Consider the following 17923-nt stretch of genomic DNA (forward strand, 5'->3'; position numbering starts at 1 on the left):
CGGAGAAACCGAGTTTATTTAGGTCGTTTCCTGTGGTATAAATTTATACGAACTTGACACTGGCAGTCACTGATAAAACAACACGAAATCCAATGTAATGTTTTTATTAACCAGTTCTAATCCTAACCTGAATAGGAATTATGAGCTAACGTCGGGCGTCTGTCATTTTACTGCTCGCTACTGATTTTTAACTCACCTGTGTATCGGTGTTGTCACATTTCCCCGTGGCGAACCCCTCACTTTGGATTCGCCACATACAGTAAGCGGTGATATCAATCGATCTGTAGCAATATCAGACCCAGGTAAAAACCTATTGTTTTGGTTTTTGCTTCGAAGATTTTACATCCCAGACGTAAAAGTTTAATTGTCTAGTCGCTTAATTATGCTTTTAAAACCCCATTACGTTTTGCCTGCTGCTGACTCTAAAAATAACATTTAATTTTACCCACAATTCTTAGTCGACTTCCTGTTGGGGAAAAACCACACGAGGCAGAATCAACAACAACACAGTTCTGAACATGACAAAACCCCGACATAACATTACCGTTTAAGGTAATATTTAACTGTTTTTTGACATTTGAACCATCAAAATTACACTATTTGTTGATAAATGTCTAAAACTTAAAGAAATACGTGATGACTTTCGTGAAAATCGGAGCATTTCTATTTTTTGTCCCGATTGTTCTATTCGAATAACCGAAAAATACGACTTTTCCAACCCAATTAAACGAATTTTTTTAACATGATTTAAGAGAAAATGGTTTTGGTTTTTAAAATTTTACCCAATTAAACGAAATACCCGATTAAGCGTTACCCGATTAAGTGGAATGCACTGTACTAAAATAGGTATTTTACTGGACCCTAATTGATAATCAAAATGTTATTTTAAATTTCTTATGCTGTATATTAACAAAAATCTCATCAGATTTCTTTTTCCAGCAGTTTATTAAGTACCCTTAACCTATTAAAGAGAACACACTTTGACCTAAAATGTTCGACCTGGAAATCTTCAACCATCCTCCGAAGAACAAAAGATAATAAACGCTTGTTATTTACTGTTAAATGACCATTATGAAGTCAAATTAGGAAACCAGTTATCAGAAATAGACTTTATTATCGCAGTACGTCAGAGCGATCGTGCTGAACCTTGGTTATTTAGGGAGTTGTATAAAATTAATATGTACCGTCATTAGCCCTGCAGGATGACAAAAGTAGCATACAAAGTTTGAATGAATGTCCGATTATTGATATTTCTGTATTTAATGAGAATTTAGTCCTCATGAAATGTGAGATTTAATTATCCGTTCATGACAAAGTCAGAGAGGGGATATTACTTAGCATTTCATTCTTACATTTGTATGTTCACCTTTTGTCAAGGTCAAGGACAAGGTCATTCTTACTATTTATAGAAAATCTTTGTCATCCAATTACCAATGTCCGTCCCGTCCTGTCCCATCCCATCCTGTCCCATCCCGTCCCATCCTGTCCCGTCCCGTCCCGTCCCATCCCGTCCCGTCCTGATGCAATGTAACTAGCTAATCTTAGGAACTGTTGATGCGATCCTCACCAAACTGTGTTTCAGAGTGTCAAGTGGCAGCGGGGGCATTTATGTCTTACAGACATTTTCTAGTTAAGCAGATTTTGATCAAACTTCATATAATGGTCAAGTATAAGAATACCACAAATAAGCTGATGTTTTAGTGTGGCAAGGTCAAGGACAAGGTCATTGTTGCTATTTATAGATATATAATCATTGTCAACACTATATAGTGACTTCATTTTCTGTGGGTATATTTGGCACGCGAGAGGATTTATATCGCTTGTGATGTCTTGTTTCAATATCCATAAAAGTCTGTTCAATTATACGCTCTATAATAGGGGTCAATGTTATCAAAGGTCAGGATAATTCGGAAATTACCATTTCTGCTGATGGCAGCAAAATGATTGGTCTGTAATGTTGTCTATAGTCAGTATTGAAATTACTGACTGATTTGTCCAGACAATATCGGTCCTATTTATTTTATTTGTCCGAAAGCAGTGGTCAGCTGTATTTTGGATTACGTGGTCAGTGGCTTATGTTACTGTGTAGTAAATGAAGACAAATTGCTGGCCAATCATACTGTCAGACTGTAGTCTATTGGTTGTGGGTCGAGTCTGCGAGCTTTCTCCCACGTCATACTTTATTAGTTACAACAATATCAATTATTTATTATATCATGTGCGATTACTTTGTCCATGATTTCTGATATTAGCACATTAGGGCTTGGTCTTTTCAGTGACAACATTGTCTGTCCATACTGCTAGTCCGTCACATGTGGAAAATGTCTGCTATGTAACAAGTGGTCACATTGATGTCCACTCTGTGGTCACTTGAGGGTCACTCCAGACTCTAAACCTGTGTTATGAGAGTCGATTTGTCTAGTATTCATCAGACTTTGCTATACTTTGATCCATAACAGCCCCTTGACCTGCCGTTGAGCTGGTCTCGAGGGTTTCACCAACGGATATGGAATTTGAGTGCTGACTCTGGTCTTGTTTATACACGAATTGGCATACACTCCGGCAGGAATCTCCTGTACAGATCACATGATGTCCTGCGTCTGTATTTCTATAAGCCGTTGTCGGTTCTGTTATGTAATACAAGAGGTCATTCCACGTTTGGAATTCGATTTTGTAGCCATTTGTCACTGACAATGGCTTACATCTTTTTTTGTACATTTTTTTTTCATTCTGCAAAATTTTCAATAAAAGATACGAGTATACCATTACATAGATAACATTTCACATGGATATATGCATACATCACAAACGTCATCATTGTCGTTGTCATTGTCGTCGTCATCATCATTATTATCATCAACAAATATCATCATCATCATCAATCAATGACATCATTGTCAATGTCATAGTCATTGTCATTGTTGTTGTTGTCATCATCATTATCATCATCATCATCATCGTCATCGTCATCGTCATCATCATCAATAATTGCCAGTCATCAATCATCATCATTGTCCTCATTGTCACCATCACCAACTGATACCATCATCATCATCATCATCATCATCTGATACCATCATCGTCATCATCATCATCTGATACCATCGTTGTCATCATCATTCATTTAAAATGCAAGCAGCTAGTTTAGATGAACTAAGCATTATGGGTAAACACATCGATTGTTTCTTCATCGTAAAATCAAGTACATGTTTCATAAACACATTTAATCATTAAAGTACATGTAATCTGATAAAAACCAAAGGAAATTAAATTTAAATACCAGTAAGACTGTTTTGTAGATTCATAGATTCAGTTACCACAGTAATCAATGAAATACAAGTCTTGTATAAATTTACCGACGGCAGACAGATTTTTATCATATTTCGCTTTCCATAGGCAAGGTTTTCGTTTTTTTTTTATGTGGGTTTCAATTTCTAAGAAACTGTTCAGCTATTATTAAGTTATAAGCCATTCTAAACCTAAAATAAAGATTCATTACAACTCTGCTACATTATATTGCACCAAAAAAAAAAGGAATTGAAAAAAAGGAAATGTTAACCAATTAAAGTTTATTTACATGTGTAAAGATTAATTAGTCAAACATTTACTATAAAGATGTCTAAGCTCACAGAAGGCTTCTGTGAGCAGTGAGTGAGTTTATCTCCAGTAAAAGATATTAACTTTACTTAATTTACACTGATTGTGGAACAAGTTATATCAACTTATATTAACCCTAAGAAACTTTAGTGGACTCATCCATTCAATCATCATGTGAAGTCCAATATGGTCAGTAGGGGTGAAAGGTTATAATCACTCTTGTTGGCCCGGATGAAAGCACACGAGGGGTTTAACTATGGAAGGAAGCCAGAGTACCCAGAAAAATCTCAGGCAGTCGGGTAGATGACCCCATACCTTTTCACGTCCAATCGGGAATCAAACCCCGGTCGACTATAGGTGAAAGGCAAGTGTGTTCCCACCCAGCCACCCACATCACCAGTAAAAATCTTCAAGTAACCCTTTCCAGGTAGATTGAAGGGTGATTCCTGAGGTGGCTGTCCGCTAGAAGCACTTGAACATTTAATTGCCCTTTAGGATTAACTAGCTACTGTCTTGGTGCTCATTGCGAGAAGTGCTGTGTAAGGCTCATTTCAGATCCATGTAATTGGCCCTTGATAGCAAGCCTGTTGTGTTGCAGTGTTTCTGGTAATTGGCTTTCGTCTTTAAAGGAATAAATTTGGTGTTGGTTGTTATTTCGCAAATTAATATGCTGCTACAATGTCTTCATGCCTGTTAACATGTTGACAAGAAATTGAATTACTCTGTGTTCATTTGCGATCGTTCTTCGATTACAATTTTGAAACACAAACATGAATTTGTCAATCCTTATAGCTATAGTCGTGATAATCTTGAATACCAAGACAGTAGGTCGGTACCTGTGTTTGTACGTTGATTGAGTACAATTGCTACACAGATCTCAGAAGGGTCATCTTTTTATTTTAAACAACTTCTTTTCAATAATAAAAAAGTCATAATATTTGGCAAGTAGTATACTAATGGATGAAGGGCTGCTAATTTGTTCAAATTAATAATCTTGACCTTCTTTCAAGGTCACAGGGGTCAAATGTGTTGATAACTTCAAAAGACTTAATATTCTACGTAACTGAGAGATCCATGGTATTGATGTTGGGCTTGTAGCATACAGGGATAAAAACTACCAGCTATGTTAAAATGAATGACCTTGAGCTACCTTCAAAGTCACAAGGGTCAAATGTGTTCTGATAATGACTTCTTCACTCAGGACTATGATAATGGCTTGCAATGACATGCTTGGATGATGGCTACCAAGTTTGTTCAAATACATGACCTTTACCTACTATCAAGGAAGTGTAAATATGAAATAAAACTAAGTTTTGTGTTCGCACATATTGGTGGAAATGCAGAACAGGACATAAGTTAGGTTTGGCAATACTATCATTACAATCAAATCAAATTTTGTGCATACAATTTTGGAATGAAAAAAAAATTTATCAAATTTTGGTCAATTTCCAGATTTTACATTATTAGTGGTCTTCAAAATCAAATTTTGTGCATACTATATTGTACTTCAATATTAGTTTGACTCATTTAATCATTTTCCAAATGTGTTCATTTTTTGGGGGAAAGTCAAAGACGGAAGCAGAACACTTATAGTTCCATGGAATTCTTGTTACCATATGAAGTGAACTGGATGTCTATGTATAACTTTTACCTAGATATACAATGTACAATTACGGCATTGTTTACCGTAGATTTCATTGTTAATCATCTGATAGGCACCTGATCTCTCTCAATATAATTATGTATTCCTGTTAAACTGCAAATGGTGGAAACTTTAAAAAAAAATACTTACACATGCAATTGATTTTGCTTCAATACAAGAAATTTGGGAAGTTAATGAGAAATTTGATGGTGATAGACATTATAGCTGAATGGTTGAATGTTATCTTGTCATAGTTTTAGTCTCGGTTCAAAAGGAAATTCAGATCCTGCTTTGGTATGTAAATGTGACAGCCGCAACAACCACGACAGCCTTGGTTGTACATGTACCATGCAGTCTATATATTTTGAAAAGCCCAGAGCACAGGAAGTTTCTGTAATCAAATTCACCAGTCTTCATTTTCGGTCAAGATCAGACTAGATATTGCACTGACAATGAAATGTTTTAATTTCTATGTTAGTTGTTTTACCATCATAAAATGAATTATTGTCATCCTCATTTTGTTTGACCCTAAATCTTGACTTGACGTCAGCCAGTGTTGACTCACATTTGAGATTTCACTTTTAAGGATACCAGAGATTGAATAATTCACAAGCATTGTATATGTAAAGACCCGTTTAAGAAAAAAAATTAATAAAAAAAGATAATAAAAAATTAAAAATGGGCAAATATTAACTATTTTACTGTTATATAAAAGATGTGATTAAATACCTGATTTCTATAAATGCTTTGTTCTATTTCCAGGGTGGCCTCACAACAAACTACTTGAAAAGACCCTATACTTACAAGTGATAGATTATGACCGCTTTAGTAGGGATGACCCTATTGGAGAGACGTATCTCCCTCTGAATGAAGTCGACCTCTCTCAGTCACCCATGATGTGGAGGTTTCTACAGCCTTGTAAAGACAGTAGGGTAAGTAGGGGAATGACAAGGGAGGAGTGTCTTGGACAGGAGAAATACTAAGGGAGATAATTCTTAGATAGGAGACATGGTAAGGGAGGTAAGTCTTGGACAGGAGAAATACCAAGGGAGATAATTTTTAGATAGGAGACATTGGCAAGGGAGGTAAATCTTTGACAGAGATAAATCAAGGGAGATAATTCTTGGCAGGAGACAGAACAAGGGAGATAATTCTGGGTAGCAGGTGCATAAAGGGAGATGATTCTTGTACAGGAAACACAACAAGGGAGAACATTCTTGACAGGAGGTGTATGAAGGGAGATAATTATGGACAGGAGACATAACAAGGGAGATAATTATGGACAGGAGACATAACAAGGGAGATAATTATGGACAGGAGACATAACAAGGGAGATAATTCTGGGCAGGAGGCATAAGAAGGGATATAATTCTGGGCTGGAGGCGAAGCAAGGGAGATAATTCTGGGCAGCAGGTGCATGAAGGGAGATGATTCTTGTACGGGAAACACAACAAGGGAGATAATTCGGGGCAGGTGACACAACAAGGGAGATAACTCTGGGCAGGAGGCATAACAAAGGAGATAATTCTGGGCAGCAGGCCCATGAAGGGAGATGATTCTTATACAGAAGACACAACAAGTGCGATCATTCTGGAAAGGAGACATAACAAAGGGATAATTCTGGGCAGGAGGCATAACAAGGGAGATAATTCTGGGCAGGAGGCATAACAAGGGATATAATTCTGGGCAGGAGGCATAACAAGGGATATAATTCTGGGCAGGAGGCATAACAAGGGAGATAATTCTGGGCAGGAGGCATAACAAGGGAGATAATTCTGGGCAGGAGGCATAACAAGGGAGATAATTCTGGGCAGGAGGCATAACAAGAGAGAATGAGAGAATAAATGAAACATTTTATTTTTGCATAGGTGGAAGTTATCTGAAACTGTAAAGTAAAAACCTAAGTGAAATAGTTGACATCCTATGCATGTACCTGAAATTATTTACATTATCCGTTTTCTGGTTTATATGTTTCACAACAGCTATTTTATTGTCTCAAACATACATTGATTTGTCCTCTTTACACCGACAACTTCAGGAGGGAAATCTACCTAGAACAGAGTTGTCACGTTCAATTTTAGTCTTTTCCTGTTTCATTTGTATCGCCAACACACACCACCATTTCCTGTGTAAATTTTGATGCATCTACTGCATATTACATAACGCTAAGTGCTAATAGATCGTCGTTGCTTGAAACCCATCAATGCAGAGATTATGCAATCAAATCATATTGACAACGAGTGGATGAAATACACGAAATGATGTATACCGGCCTCTCTGCTGTTTTTTCTGTATTAAGCACATTTTTGATTGTGTAATGTAACATTAAGGCTGTTAGTTATCTCCCTTGGATTTTGTTTTCCTTTTGTGACCACTTTTTAAGCTATACAAACAAATTGTCTCTTTCACACACAAATGTCACAACTCCATACAGATTCCCTCCTGGTGTCTTGTTTGCGTAGCAATAAAAGCCATGGAAATGAATTATTAATTGGAAAAAAGTGATCTTGTCAAAAACTGGTGGTAGCTTTGTGTTTGCTCATAAATAAAATGAATTATCGACATTTTTCTAAAGCAGACTTGTCAGACATAATCTCGTTATTTACACTTGAGTTGAAGTAATGCTGTCACAAATTCAATGCATGATGTGTGATGATGATAATGGAATAAAAAAAAAATGAATATATTTTAAAACAAAATAACGTAAATTCATATCTTTTGAATGTTATACAATTACTTTAATCACATGATTACTATATTTATATGAGGTGTGGTTCTTCCTCCAGGATAAAAAATAGTAATATAATGTAGTGTGACAGAAATTGGCTGTTTGTTATGAAAACAAAGTAAAAGTTATAAAACATGTATATCACACTGCTCTTAATTTCATGCATAATGACGATGCTAATGTGACTAATGAAATGAAAGGGGGAGGGGAGGGGAGAGAGGAGGGGAGAGTAGAGGGGAGAGAGGAGGGGAGAGTAGAGGGGAGGGGAGAGAGGAAGGGAAAAGGGGAGGAGAGGGGAGGGGAGAGTAGAGGGGAGAGTGGGGAGGGGAGGGGAGATAGCGGGGAACAGGGGGCTAGTGTAGAGGGGAGGGAAGGGGGGAGGGAGCAGTAGAGGGGGGGGGGGGGGAGGCGGAAAAGGGTGGAGGGGTGCCGGGGAGGAGTTGGTCGGGCGTCGCGGGGGGGGAGTGGGGAGTAGCGGGTAGGGTGGCGGGGCGCGGGCGCGTTTGGGGACGGGCCTCCGTAAGTGCAGGGGGAGGAGTGGAGTACGCGCGGCGGGGGGCGGCCGTGCGTCGAGGTGTTGGCGCGCGTGCGGTGGGAAGCCCGCCGGGCTTGACCGGTGGGGGGGAGGTGGACGGGGAGGGGAGAGGGGAAAGGTTAGGAGAGAGGAGAGGGGGTAGGGGGGCAGTCTGTCGCCACTTGGTAAATTGAGTTTGAATGGGGTTCCAGCCAGGCTCAATACAGCCAAACCCGGTCACTTAAGATATTACTATTCCAGGAATTGTTCTCAACTAGAAATTATATTTAGCATGCGACATCATTTCTTATATGGAGGAAATTTTATTCAACACTCTTATCTTAAAGCTTTTAGCATATTTCTTTTTAATTACTTAAAAGTTTTACTTATCTAGAAAATGTTTTTTTCTACCCTTCTGCAGTGTTTTTGTCATCTTTTTTGTTATAATTTTTTGAAGATGAAAGGCCTGGAAAACACTTTTGATGTAGGTATTTATTGGAAAAGGGAAACTGAAGTTTTCGTTTGGAAATGTGCAACATTTGGCCCCCACATCAATTTTTTTTATATTTTTCTCATATGTAGATATATGAAAATAAACCATATAACCCCATAAAGGATTCGTCATTATCACTACAGATAGTCATACTGGACCTCCTCACATAAAACCAGATTGAGTGATACCTTTTTGTATGTAACATATTTTGAAAATCGAAGTAGGGGCCAATGCTAATGTTAAATCTCCCCTTTGTCTGATGTTTGATCTGATTGTTTTAGGAGCAAAGTTGAAAACATAATCTCGACAAAGTAACCAGTTTTGTACAATTTGAAATAAAATGTTTTACTTTTTTTTTACAGGGAAAACTTGGGGAAATTCTCTTGTCTCTATGTTATCAGCCTGCCGTCGGTCGCCTTACTGTGATAGTAATGAAAGCCAAGGACCTCAAAGCTAAAGACATTACCGGTGCATCAGGTAAGTTGAGGAGTGAAATGGGTGGTGGCCATCTTGAATGATGAATTATGGGAATTATTGGAAACTTGTGTTATGAGATGTGCAGGCTGATGGAGACTATATGGGACATTTTTACTTGTATGCATGGTCAACATCCTGGTCCGTACGATGGTCGACATTCTGATCAACATTCTCAGGTTCACATCATAGTTGACATAATGAAATATTCTATAAATGCTTTATAGTTTAAGGTGTCCCGACACTTTATCCATAGCCCTCCACCTCTTGGTTGCAGATGATAAGAAATAATCAAATTTCTGGAAGTGTTTGCAATGTTTTCGAACAAAGAAGAAATTGATCCTACCACATATTCACTGTTCATTTACAAGTGATTAAGGAGATTGAAATATATTAACAACCATTAAATGCTTTGTTTGTGTTCAGTATTAGAATATTGATAACAGCTAGGCTAAGACCTGTAATAAATGTACTTGAGATGTGCATAATTGTTTTCTACAAAAGAGCAAATTCTGTGCAAAAACAAGAAAATTGATTGTGAAAGTGGAACCAATTCCCATCACTACTTTCAATCATCACCTCAGTTCTCATTCTGAGGACATGATATCAGAAATTTACCTAGACTTCCATGTCTGTCCAAGATGAAGCAGACGACACTTTCTCCTTGTATTCAAGGTTCTGTTTAAATGTATTTTAAGTTTTCTCTGATTAGGCTGATTTTCAGATAGAATTGTATTTTAGCGTTTTTCTTGTAGTAATTGGTGTATACATGTATACGTTGTTGTTATTTTTGGTGCTACAATATATTGGAGGCCATCTTGACCTTTGAACTGTGGGAATTACCATACAGGAGGTAAAGAATAGTTGAAGGCTGGAAAAAATTGAAAATTGAAAAAAAAAGATAAACTATTCCAACTAAGATGTATTATATTATATTGAAGTGAAAATTGTAGTCATTTTGAAGAGAAAAAAAGTCTTTTCATTTTTATGCTTTAACCAATATTTTATAAGGTTGATGTTTGTTTCGTCTTCCCAGAAATTGAGGACATCTTGAAAATTAGCTTGCATGTCATTTACAGCTGCTAGCAGCTAGTTCATTTGTAACTAAATGAAATTGAAATTTCAAGGAAAGAGATAATTAAATTTTTCACCTGAACAAAAATAAAGAATAAAAAGACCATCGGTAACTGTAGTGTGCTTAAATAAACATATGAAAGCTACAGTCATAAAAGGATGTAACCATGGCGACGGTAAATCCTGTTTGATAAAGACTACATGAGCGGCGACGGCAACTGGAGGACAAAGGCGTCCCATACGCTCATTGGTCTGCATGGTGGCGTCACTTCATTAGGGTGGTTGTCCTTTGCTTGAAATCATGAGATGACAGATTTGCTGACTTTGTCGATCCCATAACAAGCTGAGCTATAAAAGACTAGAATTGCTTTTCTTATATCGAAGTATTATTCCTACAGTTTATGCTGTGAATAAATTTATTTTTTTATTGTCATTATGTGCCTGGAATAATCTTGGCTTGATTTAGATTCTTGTTGATGGCTTTGTGTCGTTGTTTCAACTGACCCAGCTGTCAAAGAGTGTGATGCGTCCACATTTTCTGATTGGGGGACTCCAGACAGGCGGCCATGTTTGTTAATCAACTGTCTGCCTGGCCATGTAGAACAACATTTTAGATGGCTGCTCAAGATTTTTCAATACTTTTTGATACATTTAGTAGTTTTATGTCTGGGAATCTGTAAAAATAGAAAATAAATGTGACATCTGAAGAACTATACTGGCAGTAAAACTAGTTTGTCTGATTGGTACGGTAGGTATCCCTAGATTTTGATAGTCGTTACTTAAATTAGTGCTTGAAGATATCTTCGTTATAATTCTTTATCTCTTATTTTGATAATTTCATGAAATTTGTCTCTCTTTAACGAGAATTGTTTTAAAAGTGAAATAGATCGAAAATATAATATTAAAAGATATATATCACCATATAGGTATCTGTAGATACTTATTTTGTACATTCATTGTTTTTCATTAGACATAACAGTTTACATGGTAAACATGCACAATTAGTAGGGATTCTGCTTCAGAGATGCGTGTTCCAACTCCCCATAGTGAAGATTGTGTCCATTTTTGTTTCGAGAGAATTATCTCCAAATTCAGAATTTCAAAAATTTCATGAAATTTTGAAGGGTGTAATTCTTGATGTTGATGTGTGCAGTTATAAGGATAAAAAAGCTTCAAAGGTCAAATTTTATGTTACTAAAAGCAGAGCAATGAAATACATGGTCATGTATACAATATCTATATAAGAATTTGGACATGTAGTGCCCATAACAGGGTTGGGAGGAGATTCAACAGTCCCTAAATTCCTTAGGGCTTTAGCTGACTAACAGTATATGAATTCTCTGCTGCAGTGTAGAGTTGCGTGTAGGAAAACTCGCTATTACTTATTTTCTCTGTGATAGTCTGTCGTTGATCAGCAGTAGCATTATGGGAACTGTAAACACTTCACTCGTTAGTGAAGGAAATCTCCTTACCGCAACGTCAATATCAAAACTATATCCATCAACATGGCTAAGTGCAGATGGACAAAGCGAAGTTATTGGGTCATCAATCAGTCTGTTGGCCTTGTGCTTATTGAATAGAGAGGTGTTTTGTAGGCATCTCAACAGGAAGACAGAAAGAAACAAGCATCTAAGTGATGCTGACATTTAGTGTAGGAAGAGTATAGGCACTTGATTTCAATTTGAGGAAAGAAACAAGCATCTAAGTGATGTTGACAATACTGTAGGAAGCTTAGGCACTTGATTTCAATTGGAGGAAAAAACAAGCATCTAAGTGATGTTGACAATACTGTAGGAAGCTTAGGCACTTGATTTCAATTGGAGGAAAAAACAAGCATCTGAGTGATGTTGACAATAGTGTAGAAACTTGATTTCCATTATAGGAAAGAAACAAGCAACTGGGTGATGTTGACAATACTGTAGAAAGCGTAGGCACTTGACTTCAATATTGGAAGAAAGAAACGAGCATCTAAGTGATGCTTACAATACTGTAGAAAGTGTAAGTACATGATTTCAACTGGAGGAAAGAAACAAGCATTTAAGTGATGCTGACAATACTGTAGGAAGTGTATAGGCACTTGGCTTCAATTGGGTGAAAGAAACAAGCATCTAAGTGATACTGACAGTAGAGTAGGAGAAGTTGGTAGTAATTTCAATAGAAAGAATATAACAAGCATGTGAGTGATGTAGAAAGTAATTTAGAGAGTTCTGTTTTGTAGACATTTCAATTGTAGATTAAAAAAACAATTGTCAGAGTGATTTTGACTTTACTGAATGTCATAATGAAGAGAACAACAACCCTGTTGTTCATTACAATGAGAAAGTGTGCAGTAGGGCTTATTTTGTCTGTTTTCACTTATACTTGCTTAACACTTTCGTCACTGAATAAATTGCATGATGGGTATTGTGGCCCTAAGAAAATATGCACGTGGCTTTTCCTGGCCTGAATTAATTTACGATTATTGACGTTCAATTTGACATTTATTTTTAAAAGCACGTTTTTGAGAGAAATGCATTGCAGAATTGATGATACAGACGCACATAAGTAAACAGGATTATCGAGAATATCTTATAGATTTAATACGCGTGAAAAATACAGTCGAAAACAACAAATTGGCTTGGGACTTGCGTATAATTCTAGCGGAGAACACGATTCCAAATTTGGGAATGTGTACTTTCGTTTTGCAGCGCGATCAAAACGTACATTCGTCATGGAAACAAGTATCATATTATACTTTTAAAAACGAGATTTACAAATATAACGATTGGATATTGTTTTTGGAAACCGCTCTGTACAGTCAGCGGTAGCATGCAGTACCAACAGCAAATCTCGATCTTGGTTGTTAGCCGCCATTTTGACAACGCGGTTCCAACATCAAGAAGGATAACTCTCGCCGCAACGAAAACTTAGGAAGCAAAATACAGTTTGAATGAGCTCTTCTAACATTTAATATAAACGAGGGGAAAAGAAAATGAAAACAATACAATGAACAACACAGTGAATTAAGTGTTAAACGCTTGCATCAAGGGTGGGTAGTCACTTGCAAGCATGAAAGGGCAACCTTTTTCTTTGTTTTTTGTTGGGTTTTTTTCCATTTTTTTAACAAGTTGTGTTTTCAAATACATGATTTTTTTTTATATTTTGATGCAATATTACAAAAACGCATTTTCGTAAGACTTTTTTTCTTTTGTTTTTTTTTCTTCAATTTTTCTTCCTTTCTTTTAATTCGTTTTTCTTGTTTTCATTATTTTTTAATTTTCATAATGAGGTACAATGTAAATGATATTCATTGCTTGCAACTTAGTAGTTCAAGCAAATTAATACTGTCAGAAAAATGAAATGTTCAGCAAAATATTGACTGATTTATCCTGCTGTCTCTTTGTGCAACACATGTAACAAACATGATACCATGACCGAGATGCAAACTTGTCCCAGGTAGGGTCAGACAATCCTTTCTTGAGGTGAATTTATCAACCAGTCCCCATATGATGCTTTATGTAAACTGCAGGAATGACAACTATTGCTTGCCCTGTCCAGGAAGGTTGTTGGTACATTGAAGGAACACCTGATAAGAGTTGATTAATTAAATACTGCAGGTTTTGATCTGCCTTGTTTACACCACCAATATGGGAAATGTAGCCTGTTATTAGTTCTGGGCAAGATATATTTCCCTGGCAAACTTGTCATCTTCTTGTTTAATAATCTGTGAGTCTGTTTATACCTCTGTGGCAGGTTCGATATGAAAAGTAGAGAGTGCAGTGACACAGTTTTTTTGTCTTTCCATACAACAGATACAATGGGCCTTTTTTGTACAATATCATCTGGCCTTTTCTGCATGATATCCCTTGGTAGATCATGGCAGTTGGAACTTAATTACTATAGACCTTACTGTACAACAGTCATAGGTGTTCTCATTCAAAGTGATGTTAATAAGAGTCATCCTGGTATACACCAGTCCCCTGTAAACATTTCTTCACAACACTGGCTAGAGTTCCTTCTGCATGATGGCATCTTCCTCCAGTTAATTTATTATGAACACACCAGAAAATATCATTATAATATAGGGATTTATTTGTTATGAGTGGATACATTTTGAGTGTTAATAATTTTTTATCTTTGCACTATAATTGTGATTGGGACAGCATTACATATGCACCTTTATGGATGTTGTATGAAGTTTGAGATATACATGTATTCACAATGAGTACAACTCAGTATGAATTTAATAAAAAAATGTGTATTCAAAAAATGCAAGTACATGTAGGAGCAAAAATACCATAATCAGCTGATAATATTGTATCTGATGAACTTTTGAAGTAGTCAATTCATTACCATAAAGTTTTACTGACAGCCTGGTTCATGACCACACTCAATGCCATACAAAGACACAGGAAAGCTTTCATTTAACAACACTAACAGCCTTTCAAGGCGGCCCTTCCGAGGTTGCTTGCAATTTTGTTTTATTCCGGATTTGTCACTTGTGTCAATTTCGAATTTGCAGTGTTGAGCATATAATTCCGATCTCCTCTATCAGTGTATCAATTAATACCTGATCTAAAAACAATGTCAGATAATCCACTGACTCCTTATCTTAAGTCAAGGACCTAGTGTTTCCCCTTGATGTAAAAATATGTCGTAGCCTTCTCTCAAAATAATCGAAGCCGTAGACATTTTCAGATTTTGACAGCACGCAAAATAACTACATGACAACAAAGATCGCTACTTTATTGGTAGATATAATACTTTTCCATGATTGTAACGAGAATGTAAAAAACGATATGAATTACAAGTTCAAAATCTTTTAAAAAATCACGCAATTAAATATAAACCAAATCGTGAATTCGTATCAATCGACGTTACTCACATGTGTGTTTATAGAGCCATCTTGGATAAGATATGGTCATGTGATCATGATCTGTGTTACTAAAATTAGAATACTCGGTCTTCTGTTTGTGTTAAAAATCCGAATTATTAGCTCGTTTTCCCGATAAAGTATCAACAGAAATGCAATGAAACATACATATAAAACCATGCAAGTAGTTTTGGAACGATGTCTTTGATAGATGGTGGAGATTTGATCATAAAATCTAGCGAGTTGGCAGACACTGCCGCGCCGCTGACGTGATGCACCAGTGGTTCATTCAATTAATCAAACGTATCGTTGTTTCTGTGTTTATAATTCACGAATATGTTAACCATTTGTACAAAACGTCAATTTAAATACATATTGCAAACTGTCCTGAACATTCCCAGCTTTATTACACAGGACAAACAACTAGATTCGTTATATATTTTTTCGGGAATCAGTTGTTTACTCGCTCCCGTCCGACCGGAAGTTCTCGAGAGCAGAAGTTTAAAACAAGTTGGACGTTATACGTAAATTTAGACATCTAAAGTTGTGTTACGTATTGTTAATTTCATTATTTATTGCCAAACATTATCTCATTCAAGTAAGAATCAGTCATGATTATTTAAATCGCTGTATCATCACTTAAAAAAAATGCAGAAAAAAAATCTACTTCCGTGATGCATTAATGCATCATTCGGCCCCGGCACGGTGATGCATTAATGCATCATTCGGCCCCGGCCCGGTGATGCATTAATGCATCATCAGGGCTTAAAGGGTTAAACCAAGATTTATAACAAAGTTAGCATTGTTAGTCTGCTTGATAAGTCTTCAAGTTTCTCAGAATATCTCAGAATAAGTTATTTACAATTCATGAATTTCAGGGATAAAACTCCTAAAATTTTGGCAAAAAATAAAAACAAAACAAAAAATCTATTCTTGATAGATTTGATTGACCAACAATGGTTGAGACTTTCTGTAGCTTGTCTTGCAACTCACCAACACCCTGGGGCTTCAACGGCAGACATCAGTCTGTGTATGAGACTGATTACATACAGTACAGACAGACAGATGAAGGGCATGCTCTCTAAGTTTACTGTAGCTTCCTCTGTAATTTTACACAATCAACATTTGGTCTTCACATGTAATTTTTGTAATTTTCAGATTGATTAATTCTCTACTGATACATGCTTTTTGCGGATATATATTGGCACAATTACACGTTATGTCTTGAGACAAAAATACTTTCACTGTTCACCTGAACGAACATATCCAAAAAAAATGAATACAAAAACAAAAGTCACCTCCAGCCAAGAGGGATCAACTTCTTATTAGATATGGACAGTAAAAAAGAAATTGGGTCCTTTCAGCTATCAAATTTTTTTTTTTTTTTTTTTTTTTTTCATTTAATGATTTATGTGTCAGGATAAAGCAAATTGTCTGGCATCGGTATCTTTGGTCAGCTTTTGTTGTTGATCAGGTATGGCTGTTCCAGGTTTATTGGCTTGTCTGGTCCAAAGGACTGATGAGCATGTGACATGGTGCAGCATCTGTTGTCCATCCGATTTGTTTTTCTTATATAAACTACTTGTCTAGAATGCCTAAATAGATTTTGATCAAATTCAATCTAAAGTATCCATGGACGAAGTGGAATCCATTCCTATATATGGTGGGTCTGGGTCCCCTGTGGCTGAGAAGACGGTGCCCAATAAAACAAATATGCAGGAATAAGAGGATTGCGTTCAATTTTGGCCTCCTGCATCATTAGAAAAGTGTCAAATTTTGTTTAAAACAAAAAACAAACAAAAACAGTCAGTCTGGGCTGTCTGGTAGATAGGGGAAGGGGACCATGAAAGGGAAGGTTGAATTCTTGGAACAATGTTGGGTATGAGTGACTTCTTTGTATATATGGAAGGGCAGAGGGGTGCAGCACCCATAATGCAAAATAGATGTGAACTTATTTCCAATTTTAGCATGGATTTTGTGAACTTATTTTACATGCTATCATACCCTGTTCATTCCTTAAGACTGATATATTAATATAATCCTTTATGTTGTTTTTTATTTAATTTTAATATTTTTTGACATTTCAAAGGATTTTTCAGAAACCAGAGATACAGTTCAGGTACTTGTTTTCGTTTTGGTTTCAAAGTGATTTTGTTTTGCATGCAATAGATTTGGATTTGTTTTATTAGATTTTCAGTGGTGTTTAGAATTCTTTCTTCCCATGGCTCCCAGAAACTCCCCTTCTTCCGGGGTTCACTCATATCCTGGAAACTCCTTGGAATACAGGAAAGCCAAAAATCTCTTCTGGAACAGCCTGTGAATTAAAAAAAAAGTTGTTTTTTTTGGGGGGTTTTTTGGGTTTTTTTTTGTTTTAGATAAATGAATAGATGCATTCCCTCTGTCATTTATTAAAGTGCAAAACCCAGTGATAATGAAATTCTTGTAGTGAGATATTTTTTACTCAATATTAAAACAAACAAAACAACAAAAACAAATAAAAACAAAAAAAAGGAAAATTACAAAGCTTCAAAGTATCGGTTACACATAAA

The 17923-nt window shown here is 36.4% G+C and overlaps 1 protein-coding gene across 5 annotated transcripts in view; it reads left to right on the top strand.

The window, feature by feature from the left end:
• The window catches only part of LOC117326983 (synaptotagmin-7-like), a 239298-nt gene that overhangs the window by 203429 nt on the left and 17946 nt on the right, over nt 1-17923 (top strand). For all 5 annotated transcript variants that reach the window (XR_004532554.1, XR_004532553.1, XR_004532552.1 and 2 more), the window contains exons 5-6: nt 6002-6171; nt 9337-9451. Coding sequence is in view for 1 of the 5 variants with exons in the window: in XM_033883786.1 (XP_033739677.1) it covers nt 6002-6171; nt 9337-9451 (285 nt within the window). In the remaining 4 variants the exon portion in view is untranslated. The remainder of the gene's footprint in view (nt 1-6001; nt 6172-9336; nt 9452-17923) is intronic.

The sequence above is a fragment of the Pecten maximus genome, chromosome 5 (genome assembly GCF_902652985.1).
Source record: "Pecten maximus chromosome 5, xPecMax1.1, whole genome shotgun sequence".
NCBI lineage: Eukaryota > Metazoa > Mollusca > Bivalvia > Pectinida > Pectinidae > Pecten > Pecten maximus.